The sequence below is a fragment of the Triturus cristatus genome, chromosome 2_1 (genome assembly GCF_964204655.1).
Source record: "Triturus cristatus chromosome 2_1, aTriCri1.1, whole genome shotgun sequence".
Taxonomy (NCBI): domain Eukaryota; kingdom Metazoa; phylum Chordata; class Amphibia; order Caudata; family Salamandridae; genus Triturus; species Triturus cristatus.
This window is the reverse complement of record NC_140581.1, coordinates 1,088,747,037-1,088,774,703: the sequence shown is the minus strand read 5'-3', so window position 1 is coordinate 1,088,774,703 and position 27,667 is coordinate 1,088,747,037. Positions and strand designations below refer to the sequence as shown.

Here is a 27,667-nt window from a genome sequence, read left to right as displayed (position 1 = left end):
CACAACACGTTCCAGGCGTACAAAACACCATGGCAGATCTGCTCAGCAGACAAACGCAACAACTACACGAATGGGAACTGCATCCGCAAGTTCTTCAGCCATTCTTCCAACAGTGGGGGCATCCTCAGATAGACCTCTTCGCCACCCACGAAAACAAAAAATGCCCAAGCTTCGCCGCCAGATACCCACACCCATTGTCCAAGGGCAATGCGATATGGATGAACTGGTCAGGTAGATTTGCATACGCCTTTCCACCTCTCCCACTAATTCCATTAGTGGTCAGGAAGCTACAACAGCACTCCCTCACACTCATTCTGGTAGCTCCGACGTGGGCCAGGCAGCCGTGGTACACCACGCTACTACAACTATCAGTGGTACCACATCAAAAACTGCACCTATCCCCATGCCTCCTAACCCAGAACCATGGAGAAATCAGGCACCCGGACCCAGCTCAGCTCAACCTGGCGATCTGGCTCCTGAAATCCTAGAATTCGGATACCTTAACCTTCCCCCTGATTGCATGAACATCATCATGGAAGCCAGACGTCCTACCACTAGAGCATGTTATGCCACAAAGTGGAAAAGATTTGTTATCTACTGCCGTAACAATACAATCAACCCTTTAGATGCATCCATACAGCACATCATATGCTATCTGCTCCATCTTCACAGGTGTAACCTGGCATATTCATCCATACGCCTACACCTAGCAGCGATCGCTGCTTATCTACAAAACAGACAGCATTTATCACTCTTCAGAGTTCCCGCTATTAAAGCCTTCATGGAAGGCCTTAAATGAGTAATTCCTCCCAGGGCACCACCTTCCCCTGTATGGAATCTAAATTTAGTTCTTACACGACTAATGGGTCCGCCCTTCGAACCAATGCATAAATGCGAGCTACAGTTTCTCACCTGGAAAACAGCTTTTCTCGTAGCTATCACTTCCCTTAGAAGGGTTGGTGAAATACAAGCGTTCACTATACAGGAACCCTTCATACAAATACATCACAGCAAGGTCATACTTCGCACAAATCCGAAGTTCCTGCCCAAGGTCATTTCCCCCTTCCATCTCAATCAATCGGTGGAATTACCTGTCTTCTTCTCGCAACCTCAATCTGTTGCAGAAAGAGCCTTACACACACTCGATGTAAAAAGGGCCTTGCTATACTACATACAAAGAACGCAACCCTTCAGGAAGACTAAACAATTGTTTGTCTCCTTCTCTCCACCACATAAAGGCAACCCCATTTCTAAATCAGGGATAGCTAGGTGGATTGTAAAATGCATACAGATTTGCTACCAAAAGGCTAAAAGAACATTATCTGTTCCGCCTAAAGCCCATTCTACAAGAAAGTTAGGGGCTTCTATGGCCTTTCTAGGGAATATACCCTTAGATGACATCTGCAAAGCAGCCACATGGTCTACACCGCACACCTTCACAAAACATTACTGTGTAGATGTGCATTCCAAGCAGCAAGCTAGAGTGGGCCAGGCTGTACTAAAGACACTATTTCAAACCACTGCAACGGATACCGGTGGTCGCCGCTAGGGTTGGGTACTGCTATATAATCTATGCTAAGTGTACAATCTGCAGCTCATATGCCTCGAACGGAATATGCTACTTACCAGTATGCATCTGTTCTTGGCATGTAGAGCTGCAGAGTTGTACACGCCCACCCGCCTCCCCGGCTACCTGTATCCGTTCCAGTACATCTTATTTAGATACTACACACATGGGTTTCTCACTGTGATTACCAAGCTCCATCATTTCCCTGTTGGCGAAAAACAATCTGAGGATGGAGCCGAAGCCCATGCGCAGTACGGACCGAAGGAGGAGTCACCAAACTCGTGACTTCCAAAGACTGTCCAAGAAGAAAAACAAACTGCAAACATCCGGGCCCAACACCAGATGGCGATCTATGCTAAGTGTACAACTCTGCAGCTCTACATGCCAAGAACAGATGCATACTGGTAAGTAGCATATTCCTTTTACCCCCTTTGTGGTTCTAAAAATAAAACAAGCATATATTTTATATATACAAACCATTGGCCTGGAGTTCAGTTATTGAGTGTGTGAAACCATTTGCTGACTGAGTGTGTACAATAAATGCTTTACACTGTCCTCTGGTACTGCCTTACTGCTCGACCAAGCTACCACTTTTGAGAGTAAGGTCATACCTAACTTTGACCTCTATCAGCCTCTGGGGGACTGTGGACTCTGTACACCCTGTACCTATTAGGGAACAGTATATACAGAGCCACTTTCTCACACTTAGTACATCAGTGGAACCAGGCTCAAGGTCAACTTACAGATCTGGTGTTGGTGGACAGCCGCACACATCAGTCTCTGCAGTGGTGGAACACACAAAACCTTTCTAGAGGGCAGCCGTTCCTAGACCCAGTTCAACAGATAGTGCTAACAGCAGACGCATCACTCACCACTCACAGGCTGTGGAGCTCATCTCTTAAACCGCACAATTCAGGGCAGGTGGACCACTCAACAAAAAGTGCTCCACATCAATCACCTAGAATTACCCGCAATATTTCTAGCGTAAAGTCATTCCAAGCACATCTTCTCAACAAGACTATCCTAGTCCGCACGAACAATATGACAGCAATGTATTACATACAGAAACAAGGAAGAACATATTCTTTGCAGCTGTCTCATCTAGTGCAAAGCATATGGAGATGGGCCATCCCACAGAACATATATCTTCTGGCAGAACATCTTCCAGGAGTGAACAATCAGATTGCGGATCTGTTAAGTCAGATTCAGCAGATACACGAATGGGAACTTCTTCCGCAAGTTCTTCAGCCCTTTTTCCACATGTGGGGCCACCCAGACATAGATCTGTTCGCCACACACAGAAACGCAAAATGCCCAACCTTCGCCGCCAGGTTCCCACACCCGTTGTCCAAGGGCAATGCGATATGGATGAACTGGTCAGGCGCTTTTCCGCCACTCCCACTCATTTTGCTAGTTGTACGCAAGCTCAAACAACAGTCCCTCAAGATGATCCTAGTTGCTCCCACATGGGCACGGCAACCATGGTTCACAACACTCCTCGAACTCTCAGTAGTTCCACACCAAAAACTACGTCTCTCCCCAAAGCTGCTGACGCAGATCCATGGAGAGATAAGGCACCAAGATCCAGCACAACTGAATCTAGCAATCTGGCTCCTGAAGTCCTAGAGTTCGGGTACATCAACCTCCCACCGACTGGATGAACATTATTAAAGAAGCCAGATGCCCCACTACTAGAGCTTGCTATGCAGCTAAATGGAAAAGGTTCGTCATTTACTGCAATAACAACAAAATTGACCCGCTAGATGCTTCAATTTAGAACATCATTTGCTATTTGCTGCATCTACATAGATGTAATCTTGCATACTCATCTAAGATTACATCTGGCTGCCCTTGCCGCCTACCTACAAAACAGACATTTGTCATTGTTTAGAATACCCACTATCAAAGCCTTCACTGAAGGCCTTAAAACAATAATTCCTCCTACACTGCCACCCTCTCCAGTGTGGAATCTAAATATTGTCCTTACTAGGCTCATGGGTCCCCCGTTTGAATTTCTACACAAATGGGAGCTACAGTTCCTTACATGGAAGGTAGCCTTACTTGTCGCAATCGCCTTTCTCAGGAGAGTGTGTGAGATCCAGGCTTTAACCATACAAGATCCATTCTTACAAATACATCGTAACAAGGTGGGTCTTAGGACAAATCCAAAATTCCTTCCCAAAGTAATATCTGCTTTTCACCTTAATCAATCTGTAGTTACATTGATAAGACTAAACCTTTCAGGAAAACAAACCAATTGTTTGTAGCTTTCTCTTCCCCTCATAAAGGCAGTCCCATCTCCTAAGCCGGAATTGCCAGGTGTATAGTTAAATGCACTCAAATATGCTTCCACAAAGCTAAATGCACATTAACAATTCCCCCTAGAGCGCACTCAACACACAAACTAAAGGCTTCCATGGCAGTCTTAGGGAACATTCCCCTAGAAGACATATGTAAGGCAGCAACATGGTCTACCACACACACCTTCACCAAACACTATTGTGTAGATGTGCAGGCGAAGCAACAAGCTTCAGTAGGCCAGGCTGTTCTTAAAATACCTTTTCAAACCACTGCAACGGATACAGGTGACCACCGCTAGGGGAGACACTGCTTTACAGTCTATGCACAGTGTGAATTCTGCAGCTCATATGCCTCGAACAGAAAATGCTACTTACCAGTATGCATCTGTTCTTGGCATGTAGAGCTGCAGAATCTTGCACGCCCACCCACCTCCCCGGAACCTGTATATGTTCCAGTATTATCTTATTTAGATACATTCACATGGACATCTTTCTGTTTCTATAGGTGTAAAGAACAGAGGGTTACCCCTAATTGTTTTTCCTAAATCAGGGTAAGACAAAACTGAATGGGAAGAAACATAGATTTAGGAATGTAGGTTAGATAATAGAAAACAGCATAACTGTTGAATTCAAAATTAGATAGAACTAAAGTGCTTTTTATACATCATTTTATTTTTATAGGTTTGTAGAAAAAATATATATATATCCATATTTACAATTACATGTTTTGAATTTGCTATTCATCTGTAAATACATCACAATTCTTCAGATGGTTTAACATGTGTAAAGATATTTGACACAGTTAACAAGGGAAATCTCCTCAATGTGAACTAAAGTACAAAAATTACAAATGTGGTAAGCAGATAGTCAAAGACTGTTAAACAAAGGGTTAAGCGTTGATATGGCCTTAGGATGTTTCCACAATCCTACGCGCGTTTCGGCATGTGCCTTCATCAGGGGGCCATACAAAGTTTGTCACCGGTACCTAGGTTTCTTACAAACTTTATTTCCCATCATGGCAAAAAACAATTTGAGGATGGAGTCGATGCCCATGCGCACTATCGTCCAAGGGAGGAGTCGCCTATCTCGTGACTACAAAGACTTTAAAAAGGTGCAAGCATCAGAGCCCAACGCCAGATGGCGATCTATGCACAGTGTGTGGATCTGCAGCTCTACATACCAAGAACAGATTTATACTGGTAAGTAGTATTTCCCTTATGGATGGCCTTAAGCAGGTGATCCCAACTAGAGTACTTCCTGCCCCTGTCTAGAATCTGAACATTGTGCTCACCAGGCTAATGGGTCAGCCATTCCAGCCCCTGCATGTATGCCCCCTGCAGTTACTCTCTTGGAACGTTGCCATCCTCATCGCAATCACTTCCCTTAGACAAATCAGTGAATGGCAGGCTGTCACTTTTCAAGAGCCCTTTTTCTAAATCCACAAAGACAAAGAGGCTCTCAGAACCAATCCTTGGTTTTTGTCCAAGGTTGTATCTTCATTCCACCATAAGCAGTCAATTGATTTTCCAGTCTTCTAATCCACAGCCTGACTCAGTAGCTGAAAGAACACTTCAAGTACTTGATGTCAAGCGTGCTCATATGTATTACTTTGACAGACCCAAATCTTTGTGCATGATACAAGCTGTTTGTAGCTTTCTCCTAGTCTCATAAAGGCCATGTCATTTTGAAGGCAGGTTTTGTCAGGTTCATTGTTAAATGTATTCAGTCCAGCTATGCTAAAGCTAAAAGAACAGTACCTTCTCTTCTTAGGCCCAACTCTACCCACAAGCAAGATGCTACTATGGCTTTCCCCTGGAACATACACATAGCAGACATATGTAGAGCTGCCACGTAGTCCACTTAACTTTTACGAAACATTGTGGACATCCTATCGAGAACAAGCCAGAGTTGGTCAAGCTGTCATCTGGACTGTATTTCAAACCTCTAACCACGGACTGGCTTGCCATCACTTAGAGAAGCACTTCTTTTCAGTCTATGCACAGCATATTTATCTTCAGCCACACATACTACGAACTGAATATTACTTACCCTGTAAGCATCTGTTTGTGGCATGTATTGCTGTAGATTTTAATGCACTCCCTTCGAAGCCAGTGGTTGATACGGATATCTTTAAAGATATCTTTCTTTTTACAGTGATTCCTTCTACTAGCATGGTTACTATTCTTCCTGTACACACTACTTCGTACTTACTTTCACCTGTTCGGCAAAACAAAATTCAACAATGGAATCGGCGCATTTGCATTCAGAGGAGTCACAAAGATCTTGTGACTGGAAAGACTTCTTCGAAGAAAAAGAACTTGCAATGTCTGAGTCCAACACTAGACGCAGGAGTATGCACGCAACAAACAGATGCTTTTAGGGTAAGTAACCTATTCCTACTTACTTGAGGACTCATCAGTCTATTGCTTTTGATTTTTGTGCTGCCAACCTAAAATTTTAATCATGTGTGAGTAACATTTGAGAAAGTATTTCCCTTAGCAACATACTATGGAAGAAGTACATTGGTTGAAAATGTATCATTTAAATTTTTGTTGTATGTAAAACAAAGCTGTGTATTTAAATTTCAACAAGATCAATGACACAATATATTTAAGACTGAATGACTGGAACTTAACTGTAGTTAATTAAACACAAATTGTGTTAAATCTTCAAGGTATCTGCCTTTCTCAGTTAGTGAATTATTTTTTAACAGATGATCCACCCATTGTGACTGAGCCTCCTAGTGCGACAACCACCACCACGATAGGCATCAGTGCAACATGGACGACTCTGGCAGGTTCTCATGGGAAAAGGAATAACGCAATAACAACGATTGTCTCCAAAAGAAAAAGTAGAAAGAACAAACTCACCCCGGATAATGTTCAGATTATATTTGAAGACCAACTTCCCATTGCATATGGACAGCAGCAGAAAATTAATGGAGAGTCCAAGAGCAGCAGTACTAGTGAAAGTGGTGACAGTGATAACATGAGGATTTCAAGCTGTAGTGATGAAAGCAGCAACAGCAGCAATAAAAGTGACCATTGTTCTTCCACAGTAATCACACATTTGCAAAGCACCAAAAAACAGCCATGTGTTCTTGTCACGTCTCCAAAAATTGAGAGGAAACTTGTTTCAAGTAAATCATTAAAGTAAGTTCATGATGTGTTTCAATGCGTACATTGCTTTGATGTGCTTCATGTGTACTTTTTTATACTTTATGAACTTATCATACATTGTGTATTGCTGTATCGTAAAACGATTAATACAATTAATGTTACCATGTTTCGCATAATTGTGCTGTTCATTTATGCTAATATGGGTGAACTCAATTTACCAATTATTCACCATCATAGTAGCATAGTATTCACTCATAAATAATCTATATCCTTGTCCACTTGCACTTCAAATTCTGATGTCATATAATGCTTAACAACCTGAAAATAAATCTCTGCATTTTAATTTGGGTCACTTATCAAAGGTTACTGTTTGGTGTACCATACTTAATTAGGAATACACTCAAAGGGGTCCCAAATGTCTATTGATCTGTCTGTTATTGGCATTATGAATGAATGAAAAATCTTATAAAGCGCACGAAAACCTGGAGACGTCTTGGCGCTGAGTGAATCAGAAGAGATCAGACGAGGGCAGAGTCCTAGGGGATCATTGGTTAAACAACCAGGTTTTAAGGTTCTTTCTAAACCTAGGAGTGTGGGTTCAACTTTAAGTTCTGGAGGCAGACTGTTTCACAGAATAGCTGTGGTCCTAAAAATGCTTCTGCCTCCCAAGGTGACCTGCCTGAAGGGAGCAACCTTCAGCAGGTTCACTGTGCTTGCCTGAAGAATTCTGCTGGGGGTATACCATATCAGATTTGCCTTCAAGTATGCATGTGCATTTCCATAGATTGACTAGTATACTAGGCAAAGAGCCTTAAAGGAAATGCGGTGGTGCACCGGAAGCCAGTGTAATTGTCTGATAGCGGCCCTCGCTGATTGAAATTTGGGAATTTTTTGATTTTAAAAATTCAAATCACTATCCAGTAAAACCACCAAGTTTAACTTTAGAGGTTGGCTTGGGTGCCTGACCTTAATCTGATGGCCACCAGTGGGAGGACCACATTGCTGGATTGTTACCAAATTGAATGACCTCTGTTTTTGTGAAATTCAACTTTAAACAAATGCTGGCCATCCAGCTGTTCACTGCACTCATGCATTCATTAAATGTATCATCTGAAAGAGACACGTTAGTGATAGATTCCTTATCTTAGAATATCCCCAGGTGTCAGACTGGATCCAGAAAGTCTTTTCGTAGCAGTACCCTTGCGCGTCAGGTGGCGTCGTGCGGCTCCCCGCCCATCACTGGCGTCGTGCGGCTCCCCGCCCATCACTGGCGTCGTATGCGCCAAGATGACATCACGGAGACTACTTATGCGCCACCCATGCGCGCTGATGTCAGTTCTTTCTTTTTCCGTGCCAGCAAACGCAGATCCGGATAGAGCACGTACCTTAGTCACTTTTTGACTACCTTTTTGAGACTTTTGTCTCCCCTTTTCTTCTGGTGCACGTAGGGATGCCTGGCTTTAAGTCTTGTGGGGTCTGCCGTCGCAACATGTCGGTGGCGGACCTCCATGATGTTTGCCTCTACTGACTGGAGACTGACCATGACTCCCGGACCTGCCGGGACTGTCGAGCCATGGCCCCGAAGGCCTTGAGGGAGCAGCGGCGGAAGCTGCTGGAGGTCCGGTACTCGTCCCAACGCTGCTCCAGGGACCGCTCGCGGGGCCGCAGTCGTCGCTCCTCGGGCTCCAAGTCTTCGCCATCTGATTCCGGTAAGCGACGACATAAAAAGAAGTTGAAGATGCGTGCTCGCTCTCGGACGTTGTGGCCCCCCCCCACGTCGGTCCTCGGATGCGGACTAGGGGGACAGGGGCTCTGCCCCTGCGCCTCCTTTGCAGCCTGGGAGTCCCGCGGCCTACCCGCCTTACCTTGGTCCGTCTGCGACTCCCGGACAGGTGCAACAGTTTCTTGTGCCACCATGGACCGTCTTTTTAGGCCTCGTGCTCCCGCCGGCGCGTCTTAGGGCCCCGTGTCCAGATCCTGTTGGCCCGCCGGCGGATCCAGCCTCGACCCCACAGGATCCTCTGCCGTTGGCTCCGGCGCCACAAGGTCCGGTGCTGCCGGCTCCAGCCCCTCCGGTGCCGCAGTCGGTGCCGTTTGTTCCCCCCTTGCCCCGATTCCAGGACCATTTCGTCCTTGCCTGGGATCTGCATTGGGAGACGGCGCAGTTTGGCCCCTCTCCGGCTCTGCTGCCGCGACCGGTTCCTCATGCTACGGAGGTGGAGGATGACTGGGAGGGGTCAATGTGCCTCGGGGCAGGACTGGGTCGACGATCTGGAGGACGCCGGCGACCTAGATGTCTCTTCTGACCCGGGGTTTGCCTCTCCCCCACCTACGATGGAGGAGGGCTCTTCCTACACAATGGTGCTCCATTGGGCTACTGAGGTCCCCAATCTTGATCTTCCTACGGTAGCCCTCAAAACTAACCTCCTTACTGAGGTGCTCCAGACGGCTTTGGCTTCTTCGGAGCCTTTGCTTCCCTTCATTGATGCCCTCACCGACGTCCTGTTGGTCACAGCCGGCCACAGGGGCCCCTGTGGATTAAAACGTCGTCAGGAGTCACCGCCCGGCGCCTGGTGACCCCGCGTTCTTGACCATTCATCCCACACCTGAGAGTCCGGTCATCCAGGCATCGACGTCCCAGAGTGCCTTTCCCACGGCTCCACCGGATAAGGACTCTAAGAACCTGGAGCAGTTTGGTAAGCGGTTGTTCTCGTCGGCCAGCTTCGGGCTGTGGTCTGTGAACACCGCCTGTTTGTTGGGCCGCTATTCCCACGCGGTGTGGGACACGGTTGCTCAGGTGTTACCTCAGTGTCCCGAGGAGGTCCATGCTGTGCTTTCCCAGGCAGTTGCTGAGGGTAAGGATGCGGCTAAGTTCGCCATTCGGTGTGGTCTGGACACTGCTGACTCGTTGGGCAGGGCGATTTCTATGACTATGGCGCTGCGTCGCCAATCTTGGTTGCGATCCACTGGCTTCTCGTCTGATGTCCAGAGTTCGCTCATGAACATGCCCTTTGATGGCACTCGCCTGTTTGGCGATAAGGCTTACAGCGCGCTGGAGCGGTTTAAGGACTCGTGGGCCACGGCCAAGTCCTTAGGTCCTTCCACGAAGAGTCCAGCCACTCCTGGGTTTCGTTCCTTCCGTGGCCAAGGCAGGGGCGCCCAGGCACGTTCGTTCATCTGATCGAGACTACTAGCCGCAGAGGCCTTGTGACCAAGGAAGGCCTCTAAGGGCTGCAGCACTCATTGTGCCACCCTTAGAGGCCCTGTACCCTTACACACACACACACTGCCCTTGCAGGCTGACTGTCTGGGTACAAGACAAAACAAAGAGTCGACATGGCACACATCCATGTGTGCCATGCCCACCACCTACACTGCCATGGCATACATCAGCCACCCCTCTAGCTGGGTGCCCTATGCCAATGGTGTGGGCACAGGAGCAGGAGCCCTGTGCCACTACAGTACCCAGGTCCATTCCTGGGCACTGTAAGCGCAGTGTTGCCATTTAAGAGTATATGGTGCTGGGAGCTCGTCAAACACGAACTCCACAGCACCATAATGGCAACACTGAAGACTGAGAAGTTTGGTATCAAACGTCTCAGCACATTAAACCCACACTGAAACCAGTGTGGGATTTAATGTACCAAGCACCACAGAGGGCATCTTAGAGATGCCCCCTGAAACTTAACCTACAATCCACGTCTGTTCTGAGGCTGCCTAGGCTGTCACACAGCAGACATGTTGCTGGACCCCTGGGTAGGAGAGCCCCTGCTCTCCTGGGTCTGCAACAATGCACATCCTGGGCGAGGTGCTAAATCTCCTCCCCCAGGATGGGCAGGGGGAAGCTTCAAAGGCATGCCGCATCTGTGAGCTTCCCCAGGCCACTGCAACCCCCCACTCTGGCGGGAAGCTTGGCCGGAACCCCTAAATAAGGACAGGGGATGTGCCAGCCTGCCAACCACACCCCTCAGGTGGGGGAGGCGAGGTGAAGCACATCTCCGCGTCGCGTGACCCGGCGTGCCTGTCCATTCAACCCTCAGCCGCCAGTCCCCTTCTGCGGACTGCTTTTCCCTCCCTGACGCCCTTGTTGGCTCCGCTGTCCAGAGGGTCCCGCTGGCTGGACACTTGGGGACTCAACATTTTCGCCTCGACCAGCGCAGCCCTGCGGGCCCTTAACAACTTGTGTGTGCTGGCTAGAGCCTCCTCCTGTTTGTGGGACTCGGCTGAGTCTGTGGGCTCTGCAGCGTCCCAGGAGTCTGCTCAGGTGGATTTGCGGCACCATGCATTGGATGGGCGGGAGCTTGCAGCATTTATTCTCCGCTCCGCTCTGGACGTCTGAGGCGTTGGACCTGGCCATGGCTTCCTCGCCCTCCGTCGCCATGCTTGGCTTCGGGACGGCGTCTTCCCCGAAAATATATGGGAGAGGCTAATTGATCTCACATTTGATGGCAGTCTGTTGTTTCATGCCCCGGCCGACTCTGCCAACCAGAGGCTCTTGGCAGGGCTCCGTCGTCCTCCTCCTCTGTCCCCTCCTCAGTGACTTCTGAGTTGGGTTGCTTTTGGGCCTTCTTAGGCTGGCGGTTATGCTTGTGGAGTATGTTTTTCTGGCCGTTTACGTCCTCCTTGGGACTTTGGCATTGTTGGCTGCTGGACTGCCCCTTTGTTGTTGTTCTGCAGGAGTTTTTGCACAGACTTGGCCCGAAGATTGGGCTTTCTGCTTTGCTTAGGCTGCTGTCAAGCCTGTAGCTGGGGTGCTTTTGTTCCCCGTGGTTCTTTTTTTTCTTCCTCTGCTGCAGAAGTAATTCCAAAGAGGGTTCCCATTTATTGGGACTTCACGTGCCCTATGTGGGGTTATGGTAGCTGTCATATGGCTTGTGCTCTGCTGGGGGGTTCTGGTCGCCTTCGGGTACCTGTTCTCCATGGTGTTTACGTGGGTTAGTTTTGCTTCCTGAGGTCGTGTGCGCGGCCACTCATGGTTGTGGCCCGGGCCTCTCCTCCTCCTCTCCCAGCTCCCGTTCTGCGGTCTGGGATATCCCTGTGTTCTTCCTTGCCAGGCGTTGCCTACTTGGTCTTCCTGGGGCCTCGGTCTGTTCTTCTGTCCTTGACTGCCGGCATTGTTCTGGCTGGCAGGCTGCTCTCCATCTGGATTGGACTCGCCTTCTTCTCCTTGGTTTCCTTGGGCCCTCTAAGCTTCTTCTTCTTCTTCCGTCTTCCTGTCTTGGCATTCGACGGTAGCTATGTCGCATTGTGGGGGAGTGGAGTGCTTCGGCCTCTCCATCCTTTTCCTTGGTTCCTCTGCTGTGAGTGTACGAGCCTCTTCAGCCTTCCTTCACTCCTACGTCCCCGTGGGGCTGGTGGGGTTATGCTTGTGGGGGATCACCTTGGCCTGGCATAGGCAAGGTTCTACCTGCTCCACAGATTTGGTCCCCAGTGGGGCCCTCTGTTCTGCTTTGGCTGGTGGGGTCCTTTCGCAGACCCTCCTTCCCAGGGGGTATTGCTAGGGTATCTATTCTACGTGAAGGAATCTGCGGCTAGTAGTCTCTGTCAGGTGTACGAGTTACTTACCTTTGGTAACGATGTATCTGGTAGAGACTATTCTAGCCGCAGATTCCTTCACGGCCCGCCCTTCCTCCCCTGTTTTGCGAGGACCCTTGGGTTGGTCTTCGGTACTCTCCTCCCGGTGGGGGGCTGTCTCTCCTGTGTGCCTTCCTTGTTCTTGACGGGTTGCTCCGTCTGGGGGCGGTTCGTTCCTCCCTTGTTCTTTGCAGGATGGGGTTTCAGTGCGCTGGTGCCCTGCTGCTCTGGCTACTCCAGGTTTCGGGGGGGAAGGGAATTGCTTCTATCCTTTTCCTTCCTCCCCTCCCTCCTTCCATTGCTGTCCTCTTGTTTTTACGGTCCTCTGGCCGTGTCTTGCCCTTGTCATTGTGGGTGGTTGCCCTCTAGGTTAGGGTGGCTTGGTGGTTTGTTGTCCCTGTATGTCTTGGGACTGGTCCCCTTCCTTGCTCAGGATGAGGGGGGTGGGCTTCCTACGTGTGCCATGACTTTCAGTCCTGTTCTTCCCTTTGGGACACAGGGATGGGAGGTTGTCTATGTTCAGGCAGGGTGGCTGCGCAGGTTTCTGCTTGTTCTTCTTTCTTCTTTCCCTGCCCTTGGGGACTGGGGTTTTGGCACTACCTGGTGGTGTTAGTCACCGTTTCTTTCCAATTTTTCTGCTCTTCGAACACTGTTCCCATGCTTCCACAGTTTATCTGGTGGTTTTGCGTTGTGGTGCGGAAAAGTTCTCCGAAGAAAACTGACGTCGGTGCGCCGGGGCAGGTCTTATGTGACATCTCTGAAGTCACATACGCAGACGACGCCTGGGTGGAGTTGCGTGATGTCGCCCCGCCCACGGCGCGCAGGGATGCTGTGGCAAAAAGTTTTCGGATCCAGTCTCACGCCTGGGGATAATTCAACGTGACGGAATCTGCGGCTAGAATCGTCTCTACCAGATACATCGTTATCGAAGGTAAGTAACTCGTAAAACTAGCCTGTGCAGAACCAGCCTCAGCGCGGACGTGGCTTCCGCATGGGCGGCTCTGGGAACCAGCGTGGGGGCAGTCCACTGCTTCTACCTCCAAACCTTCCTAATCCGAGCTTTGTGAGGCACCCCTCGCCGGGTCCGTCACTACCTCCACCACTGGTGCGATATCACATTGGATGAGTGGGTGTTCAGATCATCCGCAGCGGTTATTCTCTTCCCTTTCAGTCCTCCCCTCCAGCCATGCCTCCTCAGTGCCACCGCATGTCGAGGGATCACTTGGTGCTTCTCCACCAGGAAGTTACGGCCCTCTTGGCTAAGGGGGCTATCGAGCGCGTTCCTGGGCCAGAAGTAGGGAGTGGTTGTTATTCCCATTACCTTCTGGTCCCCAAGAAGGACAAAGAGGGCCTGCGCCCCATCTTGGACCTCCGGAACGTCAATGGCTTCCTCCGGAAGAAGTTCAAAATGCTGTCTCAGGTCTTGGCTGCCCTCGACCCTGGAGACTTGATGGTAGCGTTGGACTTGCAGGACACATATTTTCACATCCCCGTCCTGCCGGCCCACCGGCGTTACCTGCAGTTCACGGTAGGCCAGGAACATTTTCAGTTTGCCGCGCTCTCGTTCGGCCTTACCGGTGCCCCTCGGGTGTTCACGAAAGTGATGGCGGTGGTCGCAGCTCACCTGTGCAGGTCGGGGGTGTCAGTCTTCCCCTACCTCGACGACTGGCTGTTGAAGGTGGGCTCGCCCCAGTCAGTTGTCCACCACCTTCAGACTACGGCCAACCTCCTGCACTTGCTGGGGTTCTCCATCAACGTGCCAAAGTCGCACCTGAGTCCCTCTCAGAAGCTCCCCTTCATTAGAGCGGTTCTGGATTCGATGCTGTTTCGGGTTTATCCTCCCGAGCAGCGAGTCCGGGATATATTCAGGCTATGATTCCGATCTTTCAGCCTCTGTCCCGGGTTTGTCAAGATGACCCTCCGGCTCCTGGGCCTGATGGCCTCCTGCATCCTGCTAGTGCAACATGCCAGATGGCATATGCAGGCTCTGCAGTGGGACCTGAAGTTCCAGTGGGCGCAGCATCATGGCAACCTGTCCGATCATGTCAAGATCTCGGAGGGCACTGCATGACAATTGCAGTGGTGGCTCACGAATCGCGATTGGGTCAAGGGCAGATCCCTCACCCTTCCCCAACCGGAGCACACAGTAGTGAAAGACGCGTCCCTCCTGGGATGGGGCGGCCACTTGGGAGAGGCGGAGATCAGAGGACTCTGGTCTAGGGCGGAGTCCTGACACCATATCAACCTCTTGGAGCTTCAGGCGATCCGGCTTGCACTGAATGCATTCCTTCCCTCTGACCGGGAAAGTGTGGGGCTGGTGTTCACAGACAAAATCACCGCCATGTGGTATTGCAACAAACAGGGCGGGGTGGGGTCCTGGACCCTCTGTCCAGAGTCTCTGCGCCTCTGGACGTGGCTGGAACATCAAGGCATTTCCTTGGTGGTTTAACATCTGGCAGGTTCTCTGAACGCCAGGGCGGACAAACTCAGCCGCCAGTGCTTGATGGATCACAAATGGCGTCTGCAGTCGGACGTGGCGCAAGGTCTCTTTCAGCAGTGGGGAGAGCCTTGGTTAGATCTATTCGCCACCGAAGAGAACGCGCAATGTTAGCAGTTCCGCGCGTTGGAGTTTCCAAGGCGGCACTCGCTCGGCGACGCTTTTCGTCGCGAGTGGAGTTGCGGTCTGTTGTACGCCTTTCCGCCTATACCACTTCTGCCCAGAGTGCTGAAGAAGATTAGGCGCCACAGGGCCCAAGTCATCCTTGTGGCTCTGGATTGGCAACGAAGATACTGGTATCCTGTGCTACTCAGCATGGCGATGGTTCCCCCGATCCGTCTGCCTCTTCGGGAGGATCTTCTGTCGCAGCAGCAGGGGACGGTCCTCCACCCGAACCTGTCCAGCCTCCACCTCCATGCGTGGAGATTGAGCCGCGACAGTTGACAGCTTTCGATCTTCCTACCGAAGTCTGTGATGTCATTCTGGCAGCCAGGCGTACTTACACTAAAACAGTATACGCCTGCAGGTGGAACAAGTTTTTGGCATGGTGCACAGCAGGGGCTGTGGATCCCCTTTCTGCCCCTCTCTCTGAAGTTCTTCTGTTAATTCTTTCTTTGGCCAAGCAGGGCTCTTCTCTGGGCACTATCAAAGGTTATCTTTCGGCCATCTCCGCCTTTTTACCGGTTCCAGATCAGCCTTCTCTTTTTAAGTCCCCAGTTGTTAACCGTTTCCTGAAAGGCATTACGCACACGTTTACTCCCGTGCCGTTCATAAGGCCTCAATGGGACTTAAACCTTGTCTTGACATATCTGATGTTAGCTCCCTTCGAGCCCCTTCATAACTGTCATTTGCGTCTTCTCACTCTCAAGACGGCTTTCCTGGTAGCTATCACCTCTGCCAGACGAGTGCGTGAGCTCCAGCCTCTTTCTTCCCAGCCTCCTTTCCTTTCTGTTCATCCGGACAAGGTGGTTTTAAGGACCTGTCCTTCTTTCTTGCCAATGGTTGTCACGCTGTTCCACATCGGGCAGACCATCACTTTGCCCACCTTCTTTCCGCCTCCGCAGCCTTCAAGAGAGGAGGAGAGGATCCACCGTCTGGACCCAAAAGGTGCCCTTGCATTCTATCTGCAGCGTACGCAGCAGTTCCGGGTGGATGACCAGCTCTTTGTTGACTACGTGGGTGCCACAAAAGGTCGGGCTGTGCACAAACGGACAATCTCGCGGTGGGTTGTTCTGTGCATCAAAGCATGTTACTCCTTGGCTAGGAAGTAGCCTCCTGTGGGGCTGCGTGCCCATTCGACCAGGGCATCGGCAGCCCCTACTGCCTTCGGACGCGGCATCCCCTTGCAGGATATTTGTCAGTCAGCTACCTGGTCCTCGCTGCACACGTTTACCAAGCATTACTGCCTTGACAGTCAGGTCCGGAGAGACGGATTCTTTGGCCGTTCTGTTCTCCGTGACTTCCTGGTGTAATTTTGTTCGCAGACACACCACCGGGGTTGGTATTGCTGGGGTATCTATTCTAAGGTAAGGAATCTATCACTAACGTGTCTCTTTCAGATGCACACGTTACTACTTGTGTAACGGTATATCTGTAAGAGACATTAGTTAGTGATAGATTCCTTACCGCCCCACCCATCCTTCCCGTTCTGCGACCTGGTTCTAGGGTTAAGGTCATCCCCTTTCAGGACCCTAGTTTCATGACACCAGTGGTCAGTTTCTTGCATGACTCTGCGTTCCTGGCGCAGAAAGTAGTGTACAGAACTGACCTCAGTGCGCATGGTTGGCGCCTAAGTCTCCGTGACGTCATCTCGGCTCATACGACTCTAGTGACGGTCGCGGAGCCGCAGGACGCCACCTACTGACGCGCAGGGGTACTGCTACAAAAAACTTTCCGGATCCAGTCTGACACCTGGGGGTATTCTAAGGTAAGGAATCTATCACTAACTAATGTCTCCTACAGATATATCGTTACACAAGTAGTAACTTAAGCGTTAAGGTTTAGTAGGGTTTCTCAAAAGTATTTCATCTGATGTGAGCATCCTGAGGCACCAGGACGACAGACCCTGGGCCCGGTCCAGGCACGGACAAGTGCAGACGGCTTGGCTTTGGCGCGCTGGTCGGCACGCCCGCAGTGCGTCTGTGCTATTGCGCATTTTAATCCCCAGCAGAGGCAGTGCCAAGCAACAACTGCACCGTCAACCTTCCAAAATGGCTACTATTAGGCCACTAAGGAATTGACCATCAGCCCTCCCTCCCCACAAACAGCGCTGCTGTGGACCGGGGAGGTGAAGGACCGGCCGTTATTACATCCGCCTGCAGCAGCGGGAAGTGAGTACTCTGTTAAGGGTACAAGCACCTCAACTCACCAAATTGCACTGCATTTAAAAATGACATCCAGCATTAAAATAAAACAGCGATTAAGAGCTTAAAAGAGCAAAGGCAAAAGAGGAAAATGACACCAGGTAAGCAGCTTTTATTAGAGTGGTGAAAATCGAATTTTTTCATTACAGTATGTAAGGTATTTCAAGAAGTTCTGTTATCTAGGTGGGTATCTTCTACCTGCTCTCTTGGCCACCCTTCTCTTTACCAGTAGTAAAGCAAGAGCTAGACATTCCCAACGAAATGCTGATGTGTCCTTGATGTGTCCAAGGACAGCGCTAATGTTGTTTTGTGTTTTTGCAGACCTAGCCTGTTGTGCTCACTTTCACAGATCATGATCACTTGCCTGTCTCCCCATTCCATGGAATGATCTTTTGAGAGAAATAAATTCGAAATTTGTTTTTTTTGCGCACCCTAAGTACAAACTTAGTTGTGCCAGCTCGACTCTGAAAACATGGAATGTGTAGGCGACCTAAGACCGTGCAGGGATGGCACCTATATGGGGCTCTCGCTTCGTGTCAGACTAAAAGGTGTTGTGGCAGAGGACATTGGTGTCACTTGCCTGCATGCAGGAGATATAGCTAAGGCTTAATATGATCATTATCGCAACTAGGGAGATTAACGCGAGGGACCTGCTGCTAGATAGCATATGCTCCAGAAAGTGTTACAAGTCATTCTAGCACCTTATGTCATTCATCTCCTAGGCCTAAATGATTTTTTCATTTCCCATATAATGATTGTAATGCCTATCTCTGGGACATGATCATAAATGCGCTGTTGTCTTTGCAAGAAGGGCCTGTGAACATCAGCCTGCTAAAAACGTGATTTGCATAGAGCTGGAAATTATTCTTTTACTGCTACAGACATGGGTGAAAATGCTCAGAGACAGCATAAAAGCCATATATTACAGGAGTAAACTAGGAGTGGCATACAGATCTATATGCAGGGAGACTATGCTCTTTTGGTTCAGGACCATTGCATTATCTGTAGCAGGGACTCTTAGTGTGAAGTGGATACCTCCTCCGTCTTCTGAGTCAGCCATAAATGGGAGTTACAAGTCTTTCGGGTGTTGTCATCCCAAACAGTGATGTTTGCGACCCTGACCAGCAGAAAATGTCATAAATGATTATTAATCCATAGAATATACGGCTCAGGATCTAGGGCAACTGAGATGACCTCCTTCCATACACTTACATTAATTAACAAGGACATCTGCAAAATCAGACTTCAAAATGGCATGTGGTTATCATTAATAATAAACACACTGAGGGGGGGACCAGGAGCAAGGGTTAAAGAGTAGGTCCTGTACCAACGCTCCTAAGTTAACTACTTAAACAAAAAGGTAACAGTTCCTAAGGGTGGCAGTACCAATGAGGTATCTTGCCTGAAGGGTGGAGAGGGAGCAAAAGAGAAGGTTCGTGGTGGTGTCTATGGTGTAGGCCAGATACTCCTGGGCGGTGTTCAAGGTGCCCTCACACACCCTTGCGGGTGCAAAGCATCATCATCGGGCGTTGCTCCTCGTGGGGGTGGCGCTGCAGTCCCTCACGGGCCCTTCAAGAGGGCTCTCTGTCGGAGATCTTTTGTTGGAGTAGCCGTAGTTGTGCGTGCGGGTGTGTGGGTATAGTGGGTGAGGTGGTGAAACTAAAAAGACCCTAAGGTACCCCAAATGGTTTATTAGTGAGTCCGTAGGGTCTGGATAAAATCTAACGGGGAGTGGTGCCAAATTAGCACTCCAAAGAGTAAGGGAAAGGATAGATAATCCTACTGCTCTCAACCCGTGTGTGAATAGTTAGAGTGAGAGTGAGGACGTGGAGTGGGTGGTCAACATGTTTCGCGCTGCCCTTGGTCCCTAACGGATCCTTAGCGCTTCGTCAGGACCTAAAGTGAAGAATAGTTGAAAAATGGGGAAAGAGGGAGTATACTATAATCCCATCTTGAAGGGGAGCACGTATTATTCGTGTCCCTGACAGCGAACCCGCATTTGTCTGGGTCCAAGCTGTGCCGGGTGAAGATCAACTGGGACAAGGGCTACAGACGAGCCCCAGGTAAACTGTTCTGAAAACCTACGGTGCCTCCAGGATCGCCGGCGATCCCCATTTCCCCATTTTTCAACTATTCTTCACTTTAGGTCCTGACGAAGCGCTAAGGATCCGTTAGGGACCAAGGGCAGCGCGAAACATGTTGACCACCCACTCCACGTCCTCACTCTCACTCTAACTATTCACACACGGGTTGAGAGCAGTAGGATTATCTATCCTTTCCCTTACTCTTTGGAGTGCTAATTTGGCACCACTCCCCGTTAGATTTTATCCAGACCCTACGGACTCACTAATAAACCATTTGGGGTACCTTAGGGTCTTTTTAGTTTCACCACCTCACCCACTATACCCACACACCCGCACGCACAACTACGGCTACTCCAACAAAAGATCTCCGACAGAGAGCCCTCTTGAAGGGCCCGTGAGGGACTGCAGCGCCACCCCCACGAGGAGCAACGCCCGATGATGATGCTTTGCACCCGCAAGGGTGTGTGAGGGCACCTTGAACACCGCCCAGGAGTATCTGGCCTACACCATAGACACCACCACGAACCTTCTCTTTTGCTCCCTCTCCACCCTTCAGGCAAGATACCTCATTGGTACTGCCACCCTTAGGAACTGTTACCTTTTTGTTTATGTGGTTATCATTACCTGCTGGATTGGTCAAAATATATGTGGTAGCCCAAAGGTCTCAGTTTCCAGCCCCCTGGCACCTCCCATTACAGTACGTTCTGATGTAGGCATTCAAGAGTCATTTACTTCCTCCTTTCATTTGCAGACTGAATCTGCTTGCCTGGAACTTCAAAGACCTGCTTTGTCTTCCTTTAACCTTCCTCTTTATAGAGACTTCTAGCCACAGAATCCTCACATTTTGAATATTCTCAAGCCGTCGGATTTGATCTGGAAACACATCAGCAGTACTTCTGCACACTGGTAAGTGGCACCATTTTGCTCCACACGAACATCGTTCTGGTCCAGGAATGACATGCAGAGCCTTTACAGGTGCTACTCCCGCGCTCTGACAGCAATTCTAGGGTTACCTTCCTTCTCTTGGAGTCCTTACCGCTTTCAAAATTTTCAGTGTGCAAGGGAAGTGTCACCTCCCACAACAACAGGTTTTAAATCTTGTAAGGACTGTCACAACCAAATGTGTGACCGATTTTCAATAGATTTGTTTGTGGTGCCTCGGGGTTCAGTCACTATTCTGAGGCCTGCAGTGATTGCTCGTCCGTGTACCTGAAGGCCATATGAAACCAAAATGTGAAACTCTCGATCGCCTAGCATTGAAAGACTCTGCAACAAGACCGGCCAAAATCAAAAGTTCGGTCACAGGAGTCATTTCTGGGGTTGGTCTTCGTCTCTATCAAAGTGGTTGGGTAAGTCGAAGAAAAAGCACAAGAAAACTAAGGGGGACCAGGCTCGTTCCCCACCACTCACATTCTTCTAAGCAGACACTGGGTGGCACCATACATCTTTGCTCCTGAAGTCGATTGACATCTGATCCTATCCCACAACTTGTTCTGGCATAGTCTGAGTTTCTGATGCTGTCCACCACTCTGAAACAGATCGAAGAGTTCTGCGAGGCCATGCTCCAACTCTTCTGATCCTTGGAGATTCCCTCTGGTGGGCCTTTGGGCCCCGCAGAGCCAAGAGGATCTCTATTTGGGGTACAGCCAGCAGGTTTGGCCTCGGTACCAGTTGGACCTTCCAAGACCACCACACCGCCTCCGGATACACTGATGACTCAAACTCTGGTGCCACTGTCCACATCAGTTCCCCGAACTTCCACACCAGAAGACAAAGTTCCTGTTGTACACTCTGACTCACGATCGGGGCCCGTTCAACCTTGACCAAGGCTGCTCCAGCTCGCTGTTGAGGCACCATTTCCTCCACATGATCTAACGTCTTCAGAAGGGAAAGCGCTTACACTCAAGTTCCTGTTTGGCATCGATTCCGATAATGATTGCAATGCCGGTGATGAGGTTTGCTTGCCGTACCACAAAGAGAATTGCTATGATGACCTACAAGCGGCCTTGAAACCTCCCCTGAGTCGGGGCTCCTCTCACCCCCTGGTCCTGCCACTGAAGAGAGCGCTTGTTACACCATGGTAATGCATAGGGCCGGCAAAATGCTGGACCTTTAGCTTCCCATTTTTTAGGTCTAGACCAGTGGTGTAACAAGGGCACCTGCAGTGCCGGTGGGCGGGGGGTGGTTGCAAGCTCCAGGAGTGCCCCCTCAGCACAGTACCCTGGCCTAGGACCTCTTGACTGAGTCTGGGTGTGGGGGGCATCCCTGCACTTTGCAGCGGGGCCCGCTAAAGTTTTGTTATGGCACTGGTCAAGACCAGTATCCTGACTAAAGTTCTCTAGCCGGGGGAAACATTCACGAAGCCCCTCTTGCCTTTCAATAAGGCACTTACAAATGACTTGTTGGGGGCATAGGCCAAACCTTGCTCTGGCCCGCCCAGTCAACAGTCCGATCACAAGATAACACCGCCCTGCCCCAGGTGACCCTACATTTCTATCTCAGCACCCCTGCCCGGAAAGCTTGGTTGTGCAGGCGTCTACAAACAGGTCAAGCCCCAAATGAGTGAAGACATTTGGAAATAGTCTTAACATTTACCAGCTTGTCTCTCAGACCAGTGAATTCCAGCTGACTTCTGGGGTGCTATTCTCATGCCCTTTGTGCTTCGGTGGCTCAAGTCCTCCCGGGTGTTCATGACGATCTTGAACTTGTCCTCGCCTGGCTATACAGGATGATCGTAATACGGCCAAGTTCAAAATTCGTTGTCGCTGGACATCCGCAATTTCATCTGGCTGATTACTAAAAATGAAATGAAACGTGGATTCGTATGGGGAGCTTAAGTGATTTGCCCAGAATCATAGAATATTGAACCAACGCCGAGACTCGAACTTGAATCCCTAGCTCTGAAGTAAGCAGCTCTGTCCGAGAAGCCACATCCTATCCCTGACACTAGTATCACAATGTGCCACCACGCTTGGCTGCAGCCTACCAGTTATTCTGCAGTGTCCAGTTATCCCTCATGGACAGATCCTTTGATGGGACTTGCCTGTTTAGGGACAAGGTGGATTCCACTCTACAGCAGTCCAAAGAGAGTAGGGCCACGGTACACTACCTGGGCTTTTCTGCCTCACCTTTTCAACCTAATCAGTCTTCATGCTCCTTTTGCATCTTTGGCAGAGCTGCCCTTACTGTCAGCCAATCTAACCTCAACAAGGTGCCCAGCGGTTTCACAGTCCAGGCCGTGGTGCCTACCATTCGCAGTGAAAGTCTATGGGCCAACATGTCTATTGCTGCTCCTGCAGCCGCACCAAACCTCTTTATTGCGTCCTTAGTTAAGCAAAGCAACTGTATGGTTTGGCAGGCCATAACCTCATCACACCTGATGCTTCCCTTCATCTGAGCCATTATGGACACAATTTGCTTCTGGGCCTTTCCCCAGAAACGAGAATTCAGGAAATTCAAGCTATGATCCCGCTCTTACCGCCTCAGTCATTGATTCCAGAGAGGTCGACTCTGAGGCTTTTGGAACGGATGGCCTCCTGCATCCTGCTGGCCGAGCACACCTGGTGGCAATGGCAGGCTATGCAGTGGAATCTGAAGTTTCAATGGTCCCAATATCAAGGGAACCTCTCAGACTTGTCAGGAACTAAGAGAAGACTGCAAACGATTTGTAGTGGTGATTGCTGGATTGTGATTTGCTTAGTGGTAGACCCCTCTCCCCTCCGGTCCCAGAGCTGACAATGGTGACCAACACATCGCTTCTGGGTTGGTGTGACCATCTGGGAGAGGTGGAAATCGGAGGTCTCTGTGGAGTCCTACCTCCATATCACCCTTCTGGAACAGGGCGTTATCCGCAAGTATTTGAAAGTCTTACTTGTACAGGTGCTCACGGACAACACCATTGCCATGTGGTTTTGCTACAAAAAGGGTACACTGGGGGTCATGGACCATGTTGCAGAAGTCTCTGAGCCTGGAAATGACCGGGCCTCCAAGGAATATTCCTGGTGGTGCACGACCTGGCAGGGTAGTGAATGCCAGGGTGAACAAATCTGTTCTCCGATCAGCCTGTCTCTCCAGGAGGATCTACTGTTGCAGCAATGGGGAAGGATTCTGTATACAGGCCTTTGCAACCTTCACGCTTGGAGATTAAGCAGCAACTGCTGAACACCTTCAGATTTTCTCTGGAGATGGTTGATGTCATCTTGGCAGCCAGACTTCCCTCGACAAAAACTGTAATGCCTGTGGTTGAGACAAATTTTTGGCTTGGTGCAGTACCCTCCAGGCAGTTATCTAATGTTTTGTTTTCGTCCCTAGCCTAGCAAGGCTTTTCTTTGGGCACAGTTAATGGGTACCTTGCAGCCCTTTCTGCTTTTATGCAGTTGCAGGATCCATCCTGGTTGTTAAAGTCTGAAATTGTTAATAGCTTTTTGAAAAGTTTACTTTTATTTTCTCCCTTTGTCTTGCCACAGTGCAACTTTAACTTGGTCATCCCATATGAGATGTTCACTTCCTTTGAACCGCTTCACAGCTGCCACTTGCTGCTTCTCACCCTCAAGACTGTGTCCCTCGTTGCCATAAGATCGGCGTGTGAGTGAGCTGCAAGCACTCTGTGCTAACCCAACATATCACACTTTCTACCCAGTCAAGCTTGTTTTGCGAATACAGACTTCATTCTAAACTAAAGTTGTGATTCTGTTCCACATCGGTCAAAATATCACCTTGGCAGCATTCTATGCACCACCCCACCCATCTAAAGAGGAGGAGAAATCCCACTGAATAGACCCCAAGAGAGCTCTAAGCTTTTAAATTGATCGTACCAAAGGACACCAGGTGGATGTTCAGCTCTTTTTGGGGTTTTCTGGAGCAAAAGAATCAAGACTGTGTAGAAGATAACCATCTCCTGCTTGATTTTTCTTTGCATTTGGATCTGCTACACATTGCCAAGAAGCAGTCTCCGAAGGAACTGGATGCTCAATGTCCCAAGGACAAATTTGCTACCTCTGAGTTAGCACGTGGAGTCCCTGTCCAGAACATTTGCTTGCAAGCTACGTTCACAAAGCATTATTGTCTGGACAGTCAGGTCTGCTGAGTCGCCTTATTCCTGCCCAGTCCTGCAGAACTCTTTGTTGGGTCCATTTACAGACCCACCTCGAAGTAGGCATTGGCTTGGGATTTATTCCGAATTGAGTAATCTGCGGTTAGAAGTCTCAATCAGGAGAACAAGGTACTTACCTTTGGTGACACTCTTTCTGGTAGAGACTGTCGACCCTCCCCGTTCTGTGATTGGACTCTATCTATTAATATTATTCCTAGTCTAGAAATCTGCACACTGGCCAAACCCAATTTGCTATTAAGACTCTGTCTCTGGACAATCTCAAAAGCAAGTGCCGTTAGTGCAGCGTAGTGGGGCCTATATAGGCACCACATGTCATTTCCGGAGCGTAACTGCATCAGTGTGGAGCCTAGTGCCATCTACTGGTCTGCAGAGATATTGTTGAAAAGTTTACAGAGCCATTCTGATGCGTGGGGAATATTCAAAAGGTGAGGAATCTGCGTTTAGTTAGTCTCTACCAGAAAGAGCATTACTGAAGATAAGAAACTTGTTCATTGTAGGAAATGGAAGTCCTTTTGTTTTGATTAAATGTCCATCAACCAGACAGTCTATACCAGTCATTGGTCCATCTAGACTTTCAGGTGCAGAGACAGCAACATGGACTCTCTCCAGTTTGCAAGAGTTAGACCCTGTCCAGTTAGTGGAAATGTTTGAGGAATGGTTTGAACACCTGCTGATCCCATTTTGCCACCATACATTATAAGAAATAGCAATTCTTCACTGACAACTAATGAGATAGTCTGTAGTATTCCTATTTCATTAATTCATTTAGGGTTCCTTTTTTCTTTCCTCCTGGTCCTGAATGTGCTCACCAAAGTCAAGACAAAAAAGTCCCCACGAATTGCCACAGCCAGTGTTTCGTTAAGATTTTACTTGTACATTGGTGTACGCCAGCTGTTCATCTAGTCCCCATCATCCTGCCGGTCCTTCCACTTAGAAGTGTGTTTGGGGTGCATTTTTTAAAGTTCTGCTGCAGTCAGTTGTCACATAGCAACATCCTATATGGGTTCTGTTTTTACCACTGGTGTGATAAGGCCTTGGTACCACAGCACTGCAGTTATTTAAAATAGTTACTACTTTTGGGCTCTTGACTCTCTAGATAGCCAAGGTAGGCAGTTAATGCTGTTACTGTAGGTGGTGGTTGGAGTTGGACACCGAGATACTGTATGGCACTCCATATAAAGGTTCCGAGCTTCCTTGCCCATTCACTTTACCATAAAGGGAAATTACGTGGTAGATAAGTAGATCACTTAAAAGCATGTTGGCATATATTGAGGATAATATGCATCATGGTCATTGTGACAAACGCTCCAGGTCTGAAGGTAGATAATTTTTCTTGTTTTTTAGGTTTTCAGAACATGCGTTTCCAAACTCTTATTTGGTTCAGTGTTAAATTCCAATTTCTTTCCTCTCCTGCCCACCTATGTAATCTTCCCCTCCATCCTATTGACGTGTTGTCATAGCCAAGAAGTTTGGAAATCAAATGTTTGACCTCTGCTAATATTCTGCACGTTTTTTCTGGCAGTGTTTTAATAAATACAACAAGACCACTTCAACCTATCATGTCTAGAAATATTGTCAGTGGAACTCTATTCTTGATTTGGCAGTTATTAAAACATCAGCACACTAGTGTGAAGAATGAAAGGATTTACTCGTGACAGTACCAGCTTATGAAGAGCACATATACATGAATTGTTTGGCAATGGCCCTTTTCATTCCCTGGGAATGTCTTGGGTAACACAATTGATATTCAGACAAAAAGAAAGCTTGTTCCCTGCATCGAAAACCAGTCCTAACATTTAATACTGCAGATAACTTTTCATTCTTAAAACCAAATCATAGCTACAATGTTTGATGAGTTTCTTTATTTCTCTAGGTTATCGGAGTGCATAGGTGAATCCCCAGTCACCGCCTTGCCTGTGTGTGCTAAGCCCTCTCCACTTTCCTCACCAAATGCGAAATTAACAATAGCTAGTCCTAAAAGAAGCCAAAAGAGGGAAGATGGTTGGAAGGAAGTTGTAAGAAGGCAAGTAAAAAACCAGAGGCAAGAATCTCCGCTTGTATTTTTTTTCAAAATGGAATGTTGTGTTCTTTTGTAACTGCTCTGTTACTTTGCATTGCAAATTGATGAAGTTTTCTTACTTATCTTGAGTTACTTGTGTAGAGCAAATACACATGGTTAATGTCTTGTGTATGCCTAGAAGTTCTTTCATAATGCATGTTCCTGATGGGATTGAATTTAAGACAGTTTAACAGTGTGTATTGTAACCTATTCCATTTGTTTGATATATACAGGCTGCAGCCTTCACATTTGGTAACAAAAGGGAAAGATTTATAAGCCAAAGTTCATGCAAGCCTAATTTATTTCCTTCTTGCATGGTTTTCTACTTAATGATTACCTGACCAGACTTACAGGGGAAGCCCAAACTCCAAAGACCAGTTTTTTTGTCAGTGGTACCATCAGTGACTACAGATGGGGGCCCTCTGTTCTGTGGGTGCTCCTCCACTAGAAAATCTTCACAACAACCTGTAGATACGGAGAATCTGAAAGAAACACGTTAGTTAGATTCCTCACCTTAGAATATCCCCAGGCGTCAGACTGGATCCGGAAGATTTTTCATCAGCAATACCCCTTGCGTGTCGCTAGGCGTCGTCTGCGGCTCTGCGTTCGTCGTCGGCGTCGTGCGCCGGGATGACGTCGTCGGAGTACTTAGACGCCGCCCTCGCGCGCTGACGTCAGTTCTTCTTTTTTCCGCGCCAGTAAGCGCAGATCCGGGAGAGCTACCCCTTTAGTCAATTTTTGACTAACTTTTTGATCCTTTTTGATCGTGTCTCGACACCGGTGCCGGTAGGATGCCTGGGTTTAAAGCCTGTACGGACTGTAACCGATTGATGTCGGTTACGGACCATCACCGCCGGTGCCTTTACTGCTTGGGCCTCGATCACGACGCGGAGTCGTGTTCGGACTGCAAGGCCCTGACCTCGAAGGCTAGACGGGAGCGGTCCCGTAAGCTTCTCGAGATTCGCCACTCGGCTCCGCGCGCCTCTCGATC

The 27,667-nt window shown here is 48.8% G+C and overlaps 1 protein-coding gene across 12 annotated transcripts in view; it reads left to right on the top strand.

Annotated features, from left to right (window-relative positions):
• The window catches only part of ANKRD17 (ankyrin repeat domain 17), a 1,008,651-nt gene that overhangs the window by 716,152 nt on the left and 264,832 nt on the right, over positions 1-27,667 (top strand). For 6 of the 12 annotated variants that reach the window (XM_085636371.1, XM_085636340.1, XM_085636333.1 and 3 more), the window contains 2 exons: positions 6,581-7,019; positions 26,491-26,640. In XM_085636371.1, the coding sequence (XP_085492497.1) occupies positions 6,581-7,019; positions 26,491-26,640 (589 nt within the window). Of the gene's footprint in view, positions 1-6,580; positions 7,020-26,490; positions 26,659-27,667 lie in introns of all 12 variants that reach the window. The other 6 variants (XM_085636364.1, XM_085636315.1, XM_085636357.1 and 3 more) reach the window with 1 other exon arrangement.